This window comes from Urtica dioica, chromosome 11 (assembly GCF_054948205.1).
Source record: "Urtica dioica subsp. dioica isolate 48M chromosome 11, U.dioica_male_clone48M_v1_H2, whole genome shotgun sequence".
Classification (NCBI taxonomy): Eukaryota; Viridiplantae; Streptophyta; class Magnoliopsida; order Rosales; family Urticaceae; genus Urtica; species Urtica dioica.
Genome location: NC_142766.1, coordinates 15509399 through 15522157, shown reverse-complemented (window position 1 = coordinate 15522157; position 12759 = coordinate 15509399). Strand labels below are relative to the sequence as shown.

General features: G+C 41.1%; 3 protein-coding genes across 3 annotated transcripts; 1 reads left to right on the top strand and 2 right to left on the bottom strand.

Annotated features, from left to right (window-relative positions):
• Nucleotides 1–410: 410 nt before the first annotated feature.
• LOC149381605 (uncharacterized) lies at nt 411–4603 on the top strand. Its single transcript, XM_089630757.1, has 6 exons — nt 411–932; nt 2232–2312; nt 2428–3134; nt 3242–3629; nt 3766–4344; nt 4426–4603. The coding sequence occupies exons 3-6, from the start codon at nt 2529–2531 to the stop codon at nt 4512–4514; spliced, it is 1662 nt and encodes a 553-aa protein (XP_089486883.1). The 5' UTR covers nt 411–932; nt 2232–2312; nt 2428–2528; the 3' UTR covers nt 4515–4603.
• An 829-nt stretch (nt 4604–5432) lies between these two features.
• LOC149381604 (uncharacterized) lies at nt 5433–8007 on the bottom strand. Its single transcript, XM_089601393.1, has 3 exons — nt 6746–8007; nt 6348–6611; nt 5433–6259 (listed from the first exon to the last, which is right to left on the bottom strand). Exons 1-3 carry the CDS (start codon nt 8005–8007, stop codon nt 5590–5592), a joined length of 2196 nt encoding a protein of 731 aa, XP_089457519.1. The 3' UTR covers nt 5433–5589.
• A 1447-nt stretch (nt 8008–9454) lies between these two features.
• Nucleotides 9455–12115, bottom strand: LOC149381603 (disease resistance protein RPM1-like). The gene has a single exon (XM_089601391.1). It carries the CDS (start codon nt 12113–12115, stop codon nt 9455–9457), a length of 2661 nt encoding a protein of 886 aa, XP_089457517.1.
• Between the last annotated feature and the right edge of the window lie 644 nt (nt 12116–12759).

The window sequence follows — 12759 nt, the reverse complement described above, 5'->3', positions numbered from 1 at the left end:
ATATTTGTTTTTTTTTTTTTTGTTTATATCTGGAAGATTACTGCTGATTGATTAATTAATTAATGAGTAAGTTAATTAATAAATGATTTTAATTTTGGTAGTATTTTTTTTTTGGGGGTATGTATTTAGGAGACGTACTGTGAGATGTTGGTGAAGTATAAATCAGATCTGGAGAGGCCTTTTGACGAAGCCACCACTTTTCTCAACAAGATCGAGACTCTGCTCAGTAATCTCTGCACTGGTAATAATACCAGAGCCTTTTCTTGTTTGTCTCTCTCTCTCTCATATATATATATATATATATATATATATATATTATCTAAATCTATATACTACATGTATATAATCATCTCTTTGGTGGTGTTTGTTCATGAGCTTTCGGTACGAGTTTCATCTAGTGAGTATACATGATGTATATATCGGATGCGTCTGATATAGAGAGAGAGAGGGAGGGGATTTGTTTTTATTGGGAAACTTGATAAACCAAGCTTAGTGTAGCATGTGTTTTGAAAACCAAACCATATTTTGGGTCATTTAGAGAAACCAAGCATTTGTCCATGTAAAATGTCCAAATTACCCTTAAATTAAAATTCTTTTCAAAATCAATCTTTTATTTTCTCTGCACTCCCCTTCCTTCCCATTTCACGCGTGCCTTTCCCATTCCCGAACCATTTCAATTCAAAACCCAAAAAAAAAAACCCGCTCATCCCGTCCCGCCCCAAATCCCTCGTTCTCTTCTTTTCTCTCCGTCGTCATCCTCATGCACCCACGCCCATCGTCGTAAACCAGTCCAGCCCTACTCTTCATTTCAGTCCTTCGTCGCCAGTCCAGCCGAGTCGCGAACCATCAGAGCTCTCCTCGCCAGTCCAGCCCTACTCGCCATTTCGCTCCGTGGTCGCCAGTCCAGCCGAGTCGCGAACCAGACGAAAATGGTGAGTTTGTTTTGAGTCCCATTGTTTTAGGGTTTGTTAATGGTTTCATAATTATTTAGAGGTTTCTTCGGTTATGACTTTTTAGGGTTGTTTAGAATATGTTTCGGAGATTTTGGGTTTGATGGTTTGAAGTTTCGATGAATTTTTGGTGATCTTCATTGTTTTGATATGAAATATTGGGTATTATCGGTGTGAAAGTTTGGGATGTAATTTTTTTAGACATTTCGGATTTTTTGGCTGTGAAGTTCATAGAGGTTTGAAGGGATTTATGAAGATTTAAGTTTGCGTTGGATTTTTGGCTCCCTTTGGCTATGGATTTATTTTTGAAATTTTTTTTCAGAGTTTTCAGTTAGGTTATGTGAAGGATTTCATAGTTTATAGTTAGTTTTTGTAAATGATTTCAGAGTTTTCAGGTATTATATGGAATGGATTTCAGAGTTTTCAGTTAGGTTATGTAAAGATTTCAGAGTTTTCAGGTATTATTTGTAAATGATTTCAGAGTTTTCTGTTAGTTTATAGAATGGATTTCAGAGTTTTCAGTTAGGTTATGTAAAGGATTTCAGAGTTTTCAGTTAGGTTATGTAAATGATTTCAGAGTTTTCAGTTATCTTTTGTAAATGATTTCAGAGTTTTCAGTTAATTTTGTTTATGGATTTCAGAGTTTTCAGTTATTTTTTGTAATGGATTTCATAGTTGTCATTTAGTTTATGTAATGAATTTCAGAGTTTTCAGTTAGGTTATGTAAAGGATTTCAGAGTTTTCAGTTATCTTTTGTAAATGATTTCAGAGTTTTCAGTTAGTTTATGTAAAGGATTTCAGAGTTTTCAGTTATTTTTTGTAAATGATTTCAGAGTTTTCAGTTATGTTTTTTTATGGATTTCAGAGTTTTCAGTTATGTTTTGTAATGGATTTCATTTAGTTTTCAGTTATTTTTTGTAATGGATTTCATAGTTTTCAGTTAGTTTATGTAATGAATTTCAGAGTTTTCAGTTAGGTTATGTAATAAATTTCAGAGTTTTCAGTTATCTTTTGTAAATGATTTCAGAGTTTTCAGTTAATTTTTTTTATGGATTTCAGAGTTTTCAGTTATTTTTTGTAATGGATTTCAGAGTTTTCAGCTAGTTTATATAATGATTTTCAAAGTTTTCAGTTAGTTTATGTAAAGGACTTCAGAGTTTGCAGTTATCTTTTTTTTATGTATTTCAGAGTTTTCAGTTAGTTTATGTACAGGATTTCGGAGTTTTCAGTAAGTTTTCAGTGATTGATTCTTTATTTCGAACTTTTCTCATTTTTTTGTAGGCACCGAAGTATGAATTGTTAGTTCCCATCTGTAAGGAGTACAGTGGTCAAATAAGTTTCAGAGGCAGCGGGTTCTTGAAGGTAATAAGCACACGATTTATGGTATTCGGATTACATGCTAGGTTGAAGGACACACAATTTAGTTGGATCGATTCACCTTCCGTTACGGGTTTCAACTTTAATGGTGTGATTATAGACCAACTTCTCCAACGACGCATCCAGCAAAGATGTCAGGATGCAATTTACTTTGGTATCGGTAAGAATCCTATCCGTTTCGGAAGAAACGAGTTTGGTTTGATGACCGGACTAAAGTTTAGTACGCTTCCATCAACGGAAGAATTCGAGAAGCACCTTTCAAGCAACTGTCTGTTGAAGACGTATTTTCCTGACCCCGAACACGTTGATGACAACGACAAAAAACTTCACAAGGCACCGTCTGTTGCTGATTTAGAGGCAGCTTTTAACACGTGCACGAACAAAGAAGACTTGTATAAGCTCGGACTGTGTTTGATTGTGGAAGGCATCATACGAGGAAAGGATAGTTGGCAAGGTATTTGGGAGGAGTTGTTAAGTATGGTCGATGAGCTCCCATACTTTATGGCGTTTCCGTGGGGCCACGTTAGTTGGGCTGCCACTCTCGAGGGGTTGCTAGCGACGGACCCGAAACACTTGCGTACCTTATACGAGAATCGAGGTAAGAAGCAGAAGAAGGTTCAAGACGCAAAGTATGCGGTCCAAGGGTTTCTCCCTGCGGTTCAATTTTGGGCGTACGAGGCCATAGAGTTTGTCGGTGTAGAGTATGGCAAGAAATTGAGCGAGAATAGCATTCCGAGAATGCTCAAATGGGTGAGCATGAAACAAGCAAGACAGAAGGGGTTCACAAAAAAGTTAATCCGACAAAGCGTATGTTTTCTAACTTTTTTTCTTCGGAGATTTTATGTACATTTTCAGCTTCATTTCGACGTTTTCCAACTATTATGTATGATTAATTTCGAAGTTTTGTTTTATAGGTGGAGGCAACACCGACGCTTGAGCCTACCGATGGTGAGAAGAAGTATCTCTCCATACTCGAGAGACACCCATCTACTATACCAGAATATCCGGGTTACAATTCTGTTGTAGCGCACAAGAAGTCGGCGTACGTGAATGAAGAGGACGTTGGCCCACCGCGTGGAGATGAGAATTTTTCAATACTTGAACGACGTTTGAGTGATGTGGAGCAGAATGTTAAGAAAATGTGTAGGGAGCAGAAGCGCATGAGGAAGCAAATCATGAGGTGGCAAAAAGACACGACTGAGAAACTCGATTATTTGGTAAGTGTCGTCCCGGGAAGCGCTACACAAGAAGAGAGGTATCCATCGGAGAAGTTTCCACGGCGGAGGTCACCATCGCCACATGGTAATCTCTCTCAATTGTGAATTTCGAAGTTTTTAGTTTTATATTGTTAATGATTTCGGAGTTTTATGGCTTTTTTATATACTGTTTCGAATATTAGTTATTAATTTTTGGTGTTTTGTGACATAATTTTTGGCAGTGGAGAATGATGAAGGTTTATTTTTTGACCCTGACGAAGCTGTTAATATTCATGATGAAACTTTGGACCCTCCGGATGATGATATCGGTAATGGTGAAGAAGAAGAAGATGGTGAGGAGGAAGACGATGAAGATGATGACAACGATGAAGATGATGAAACTTTGGACCCTCCGGATGTCAACGATGGAGATGATGACAACGACGAAGATGAAGACGATGATGACGAAGGGATGGCAGCCCCCGAGACGACAAGCAACGTGGCAACCCCGGAGACGACAAGCACCGTGGCAGCTCCCGAGACGGCAAGCGAGACGGCAGCCCCCGAGACGGCAAGCGAGACGGCAGCCCCCGAGGCGGAAGCCCCCGTGGCAGCCACCGAGACGGCAACCACCGTGAACGCCCCCGTGACGGCAACCACCGTGGCAGCCCCCGATGACGACGACGACTTCGTCAACTCTCCGACGAAAGAGACGGCAAGAACTGTGGCAGCCCCCACGACGGAAACCTCTGTGGCAGCCCCCGATGACGACGACGACGACTTCGTCAACCCTCCGGCGAAAGAATCTGTCCGTGTCTATGGTAAGTTCTCAATTTTCAAACTGTTTTGCCTATATTTCATGGTTTATGTTCTTTTTAATTATTTTATGTTGGATTGTGTAGTTTCGAAGAGAAAGAGCAAGCGGCCCATAAAGTATGATGATTACACTCCGTTGAACACAGCTAAACTGAAAAGCCTGAAAAAGGGGTGATGAACATTACTTTGATAGTGTTGGAGACTAGTTTTTTTGGATGAAAATTGGGTTTGTAATGTTTGTTGATAATAACTTTGGTAGTTTTGGAGACTAGTTTTTTGGATGATATTTTGGTTTGTAATGTATACATGAACCCGAAATGTCTGAAATCCTTGACAAAAAATTACTGAAATGTCTGAAATCATTGACAAAAAATTACTGAAATGTCTGAAATCAAGCACATACACTAACTGAAAACTCCGAAATCAAACACATAAAATAACTGAAATGTCTGAAATCAAGCACATACACTAACTGAAAACTCCGAAATCAAACACATAAAATAACTGAAATGTCTGAAATTAATCACATAAACTAACTGACAACTCTGAAATCAAACATACAAAATAACTGAAATATCTGAAATCCATTATAAAAATTATCTGAAAACTCTGAAATCAAACATACAAAATAACTGAAATATCTGAAATCCATTATAAAAATTATCTGAAAACTCTGAAATCAAACACATAAAATAACTGAAATGTCTGAAATCAAGCACATAAAATAACTGAAAACTCCGAAATCAAACACATAAAATAACTGAAATGTCTGAAATCCATTATAAAAATTATCTGAAAACTCTGAAATCAAACACATAAAATAACTGAAATGTCTGAAATCAAGCAAATAAACTAACTGAAAACTCTGAAATCAAACACATAAAATAACTGAAATATCTGAAATCCATTATAAAAATTATCTGAAAACTCTGAAATCAAACATACAAAATAACTGAAATATCTGAAATCCATTATAAAAATTATCTGAAAACTCTGAAATCAAACACATAAAATAACTGAAATGTCTGAAATCAAGCACATAAAATAACTGAAAACTCCGAAATCAAACACATAAAAGAACTGAAATGTCTGAAATCAAGCACATACACTAACTGAAAACTCCGAAATCAAACACATAAAATAACTGAAATGTCTGAAATTAATCACATAAACTAACTGAAATGTCTGAAAATTAGCTGAAAACTCTGAAATCAAACACATAAAATAACTTAAATGTCTGAAATCCAATACTACTGACGAAAAGTACACGACTTCCTATTATGTCCTCTACCTCCACAAATACTACATTTGCGCTGAACAACAATGACTTCACCTTGAGACGGCAAACGTTTGATCTTGCGCCGTCCTCCTTTGCTCTTCTTCTTCGGCCGACCGGCGGGGTTTTTCGCAACAGGTACCTTGACCTCCATATTCAACAGCTCTTCTGGAGCATTCCACTCGTGTTCAGGACCACAAGGGTACACAGCATCCATGTAGGCTGCTCTCCAACTTTCTACTCGATAGAAAGGGTGACACAATGAATACACATCGATGTTACGCTTTGTTGCGACACACGTCGCATGCATGCAAGGGAGACCAAGAAGTTGAAACAACCCGCATGTGCATTCTTTTGTCAACATGTTTACCGTGCCATCCTCGTCTCCATCAAGTACTAAGAACTCATGTTGCGTAACCCCCGAATATTGCAAATGGCGACCCTTTTGAACTTGAAGTCGTAAGTCCTCATCAAATTTTGGACTCAGTTTGGTCTTCGCATTTCCAGATTTTTCTCTTCGCTTGAAGAACCATTCTTGAAGAGTAAATCGAATGCATTCCACCATGCTACAAATTGGGAATGTTCTAGCGTCCTTTATCCTCTTGTTGAAGCTTTCCGCGTAGTTACTCGTCAATAAATTGTACCTGTTGTTGAAATATTCGAAGTCGCATTGTAAATCTAAGAAACAAACCAAAATCTTCGAAATAAAGTACTACCTGCTTGTGAACTTACCTTTTTCCAGGAAAGTACGACCGAGCAAACCTTTCAATTCCAATGTCTTCCAGATATTTAGCAAGGTTTGGATCTTTACGCCTTAGCTTCTCGAATTGAGCATGGAAAACAGATTTTCTCCAAGCATAACATGCGCCATACATCTCTGGGCCACAAACATCGGTTTTGAACACATGAGCAACATTCATACTTAGATGCTGGTAGCAGATCCCGTGATAACACTCTGGATACACAACCGGTATAGCATGAAGGATACTCGCGTGCCTAAAACAAAGCGTTTGAAACATAAATATTAGATCAACTAAAATATTCGAAATGTACTTCTCAGAAAACCTAAAATCTCTGAAATAACATTCCAAAATTGTCGAAACAAAACTAAAATCTTCGAAATTAAGTACCTGTCTGATATGAAACAAAGATCTGGCGGGGAACCGATGGTCTCTCTCAGTTTCCGAAGGAAGTAGGTCCAAGAGTGATTATTTTCGGTGTCTACAACAGCAAATGCAAGTGGAAACAATTGGTCATTTGCATCTAATGCAATCGCCGATAATATCTGCCCTCCGTACTTTGTCTTCAAGAAACTACCATCGATACATATCACAGGTCGACATGATGCAAATCCCCGTATACAAGCTCCAAGGGCCCAAAAACAGTACCGAAATCGACTGCCGGAGTCAAGAACAAGGTCAGTAACCGAACCTGGATTTTTTTGTTCTAATGCGTAGAAGTAAGCAGGTAACCGCTTGTATGACTCGTCAAGTGTACCCCTTATGTACCCAATTGCCGTCTCCTTGCATCTCCAAGCCTTCTCGTAACTCAAATTTATCCCATACTCCTTTCGTACATCTTCTATGATGTTCCTTGGTGTATATGATGTCGATTGAAGACTATACTTATGCTTGATAACATGTCCTACAATCCATGGTGCAGCTTGAAGTTGGCCACTAGCAGGGGCATCAATCGAACAAGTATGTGTAGAAACATACACACTCACTTCGAACATATCACTGTTTGGTAGTTTGTTCCCTCTCAATTTCCAAGTACAATCACCAGCTTTGCACTTGACTACCCACCGACTCCTGCTTGTTTCGAAGACCCTATACTGAAAGCTCTTTCTCATTGCAAGCATGGCAACTTTAGTTTTCAAATCAAACTTATTATCAAAAATTTGCCCAACACATATGTCCGAAGAACTGGCAGTGGATGAAGGCGTACTTACATTTTCCTCCGAATCGGGAATTGAAACATGTGCATCCCATAATTTTGACTTCTTATGAGGCGTCGCCGATACTGGCTCTGACATGAGAATATCATTATCATTCATAACCGGATCATCCTCACAATAGAATCCGCTTGCATCAAAATCTTCCTCATCATCGCCATCTTCATCTTCCTCATCATCACCATCCTTACCTTCCTCATCACCCTCTTCATCGCATGGCGCCTGAAAATCATTCACCTCGACGCTAATACCTAAGCATGCTACCTGAGAATTTGGGGTTGGTGAAACTGCCCTGCTTGGAGTTGTATCAAGAGCTGCATCAACAATGTTTCTTTTCACGGGGGTTACGCATAAGGAAATCCTCAGCTTGGATTGACCAGAATTCTCTAACATAAATGCCGTCACACTAGCGTCCGATGCCAAAATGAGAGGAGGCATTGGTCTTCCAGCCCAAACATACGCAGCTTCAAGTTTCAAATCGTATAACGACTCGTCGACACAAAAAGCTTCGTACATAGCGATTAATAGCTCCGCCCGAGATATGTCTTTCGCGAGTGCACGGAGTTCGAATCGCGATTCATTAGTATATTCCCATTTTGTACCTTTGTTCACCCAAGTACCATCAAATAAACAACATATATTAACGTTTGAACCTGTTAAGAAGTTAAAAATTTGAGTTTAAACGATATCTTTTCTGGGAATCGAAATCTTCGAAATGAAATCGAAATAACAACTATAAACTTCGAAATTACAGACAACAATTTCGGACTTTTTTCTGGATCCAACATGACGAACTCAAACTCTTTTTTTCAGGAAATCAAACAAATCTCTTACAAAATATCATCGAATTAGGGATCGAAACTTACCCATATATCTTCGGGTTTGCCGTGCGTTGGGGTTTGTGACGAGCGTGGAGATGGGCGTGCTTGGCTGTGGCTCGGCTGGTTCGCGACTCGGCTGGAGGGCTATGTTGGTTCGCGAGATTGCTGGACTGGCGACGACGGCTGAGTGGCGACGACGGCTGCGGGCTAGGGCTCTGAGTGGCTCTGAGGATGGTTTCTTTTTTTCTTTTTTTTTTTAAAGGGAAACGTGCTTGGCTGTGAGCTGCACGTTTTTTTTTCTTTTGTTTTGGTTTCTGAATTGAAAAAGACAACTGGAGTGAGTGAAGGATTGATTTTGAAAAAAAAATTCATTTAAGGGTAATTTGGACTTTTTACATGGTGATATGCTTGGTTTTCCTAAGGGAACCAAAACATGGTTTGGTTTTCAAATCACATGCTTTATCAAGCTTGCTTTATCAAGTTTCCCTTTTTATTTTTAGAATTCTTATTTTTATTTATTTTTATTTTATTAATTTTAATTGTAATATGATTTGTTTTTTAATTTATTATTAAATTACGATTTTGTCTTCATTTAAAAGGCACGTGATACGCACATGATCCATTTTTCATCTATTTTGACGGTTTTTGTAACAGAAGGACTGAAAGTGAAAAAATTACTATCATAATGGGCCAAGACTGCAGTGTTTTTTAATCAGGGACCAAGGTGTTAAAGAGGTCTAAGACGAGGGGCCAAAAATATCATTAATTCAACTAATAAACAAGAAAAATACCGTAAAAAGTAAAACAAGGTGTATATGACACACACAAAAAAAAGGGGGATTAATTTGAGGGATTAAAAGAAGAAGAAAAAAGGAATAAAACAAAAAACAATGGTACTGGAAGTTCTTATTCAGTATATGAGAAGTTGGACCAGAAATATTCTAGTGGGCTTGATCCAGCATTGGTTTACTCTTTCACCTAGAAGCCTCTGAGATCGGCCGTCCGAAGGCCGCGCTCTCTTCACCGCGATTCGACTTCTGGTCGGTAGTTTTTGGAGGTAATAATCAGATGATAAGTTTTCCGTTTGCCGTGGCATAGTTGAGGTTTTTCAGGTGTTGGAGCGAAGAGACCTCTTGAAGCGCCGGGCAATCGTATATCTCAAGCTGATGAAGGACGACCAAAGCTCCATCGTCGATCTTCACCGCCCTCAGATTCCCCATCTTGTACAATATCAGCGCCTTCAGTCCCCGAAACCCTCCCTCTTTGAAATGCAACTCCTCTCCCTCGTACGCGTTCCGTCCCAAGTAAAGCGTCTCCAAGCTCGGAAACCCTTTCAAAGCCTCGACCGGCGATTCGGTCAACCTGAACGAGGTCAACGCCAGTAACCGCAGGTTCCGGAGCTCGGAGATCCACCTCGGGAGCCGATCCAGCCACCCGGCCAACGCGATGTCGCGGAGCCCGAGGGGCGGCGATGACACGTGTTGCAGAGGTAGAGGCTCGTCCTCGCTGACCGAGATCAGAGTCAACCGTTCGAGGCGGTTCAGTTTTCCGATGACGGGGCAGAGAGCGGTGGTCAGATCTTCGGTCAACCTCACGACCTCGAGCCACCTCAGCGCTCCGAGCTTCTCCAACTCTCTCGTGAGAGCCGCTCCTCCGCCGGGATGGGCTTCCACGGAGACGAGTGTTTGAAGGGCTTTGAGGTTGCCTCCGAAGCCTTCGTGTAGCCTCACTCCGATGAGGCTGTCCAGGCTTGCGGTGTGGTTTCGGTTCTCGCGGTACGCCAATATGTGTTGGAGATTTCTGAGCTTGTTGATCTCTTTTGGCAGCTCCAATATCGATGTGTCTCTGATGTCCAACGAGTAGAGGTTTCGAAGTTTGCCGATGGATTTGGGAAGCGATTTGATGTTCGTCTTCCACAGGCTCAAGTACTTCAAGCACAGCATTTTTCCGAGCTCTTTTGGGAGAGTTTCGATCCGTGAGCTTTCGAAATCCAACACCTCGAGAAGCTTGAACTTTTGAAACAGTGAAGCCATGAATGAGTCTGTCAATTGATCGCCGGCGGTGTGGGAGAGGAAGAGAGATCGAACGCTAGAAGTTTCCACGGTTTCTAAGGCTTTCCTAGCGTCGCCGGAGATCATCAACCTGCGACCATTGCCTCTGAATTTCAATGCTTTTTCATCCCAGATTTGGCAGAAGCTCAGCTCTTCGACCCTCAATAGGACCGCGTTGCGCATCAAATCGTGGACGCGGAAGAAATTACCTTGTCCGATTATCACTTTGAATTGGTCGAGCGAGACCAAGTTTCTTTTGACGAGCTCGGCCATGTATTCCTCGGCCACTTCTTCTGGGGTTTTTCCTCCTTTGGCCTTCACAAAACCTTCTGCGATCCACAACCGGTACAGTCTTTCGTCGGCAATTGAATAATCCTCTGGAAACAGACAAATGTACGTGAAACATGGTCTCAGGATGTGAGGCAGATCATGATAACTGAGGGACAAAATTTTGTGAACTCTGGTTAGCTCGGAGCTCATTTCGACCTTGGTGTCAAGGTCATGAAGAACCTTTTCCCACTCAAAGATGGTCTTCTCTTTCATTTTCAATAACCCAGCTATGGCTGCAATGACAAGAGGCAGACCTTGGCATTTACTAACAATCTCCGTGGAAGATTCCAAGAGCTCGTCGGGGCAACCGCCTCGAAACTCGTTCTGAAAAGCCTTTTTGCAGAACAGCTCGAAAGCCGGCTTTTGAGGCCAAGGTCTGATGTGTTGAACGATATCATGGGGCGAGTTCTTGCAGTGATTGGCGATCGAACTGTTACGGGTCGTGATCACGATTCTACTCCCTTCATTGTTTGGAGGCACAGCAAGCTTTATTTCGTCCCAAAACCTTTCGTCCCACACATCATCGAAAACAATGGCGTACCTTCTTGTTCGCAGATGATTCCTTAACCGTCCGATCAGATCTTCCACCCTGTCGGCTTCTTCCCGAGCTCCCACCTGTAGCTTCACCGTCAGCGACACCAGAATGTTCTTCAGATCGTACGGCTGAGACACTGTGATCCACGCACGGGCAGATTCGAAGCGTCGCATCACAGCTACGTCGTCGAGCACGTTCTTGACGAGCGTAGTCTTCCCAACCCCGCCTTGGCCCACCAGCGAAATTACGAGAAGCTCCGACGGTCCTTTAACCAGCTTGTCGATGACCTCGTCCTTCAGAGACTCGATTCCGACGACCTCCTCTTCCTCCACGAAGAGCGACTCCAGCCGAGGGTCAACGCGCTCTTCGCTGGCGAAGCCGCGACTCGGCCCGGCCCGATCCGGCGGTCTCAACCCGTATCCCTTTCCCCGACCTTTGATCGCGTGCAACGACCGCTTTATGGTCTCAATCTCCGACGCAATCTTGCGACGGGGTTTCATATACTTGACTCTGCCGACGTACCTTGTGAGCCATTTCTCGTTTTGGAGTTTGATGATTTGGTAACGATAGTTGTCGACGAGGTCTTCAATGCGATCGGCTTGAACGCGGATCTGGTTCACCCACGCTTTCACGGCGTGGCTCGTCTCTCCTTTCTCCGACTTGGCCTCGGCGTCTTTGAGCAGAAGCAGAATTATCTCGAGCTCCTCCTTCAGGCTCTCGACCTCTCCATGAACTCCTTTCAGCGACTTTACTTCTTCGATCAGCAAATCGGTCAGTTTCTCGATCACCGGAACCAATAATGCTTCCATTGTTTTCGATCAAAATGACCACAAAACTTTGTCTGTCTAAGAGCTCTCTTCCACTAAAACAATATTCATGGCCAACTGCTGTGTACAACCACTGGTTTGTCGTGTTTTGGGGTTGCCATGTTTTAATGGCTTGCTAGTCAATCAACTGGCCTTAATTAATATATTTTCTGTACAGCATCTATGGTTTTGTTTCTACTTTTTATTTTTAATGCTTTTGCTAATCCTCAGTGGATACAACAACAACAAAAAAAGGGGTTCTGTTTGTTTGCGACTCATTCTATTTCTAAGTACAGTAAAGGCAACGAAGCCAAATAGCCAAACGCTTGACATTATAGTCATAATTTATAAAGTTTTTTTGTTCAAGTAGTAGGCATCGTGCTTTAGGAAGGATATATATATTCTTTTAAATCAGAATAAGAACGCATCTAAAAGAAGCAAATTTGAGCATAGATAATTGGGCTCTGGATTAATTATAAAAAAAATTGTGGGTTATGTTTGGTGTTTGACATTTTTATTCAATTATTTTCTTAGGTGATAATTAACCAGTCGTATACGTTTTAACCAAATACGAGATCACAGTTATTATATCAAATTTCACGTTTTTCGTTTATTTAATAACAAACAAAATAATTGAGTTTAGTTAC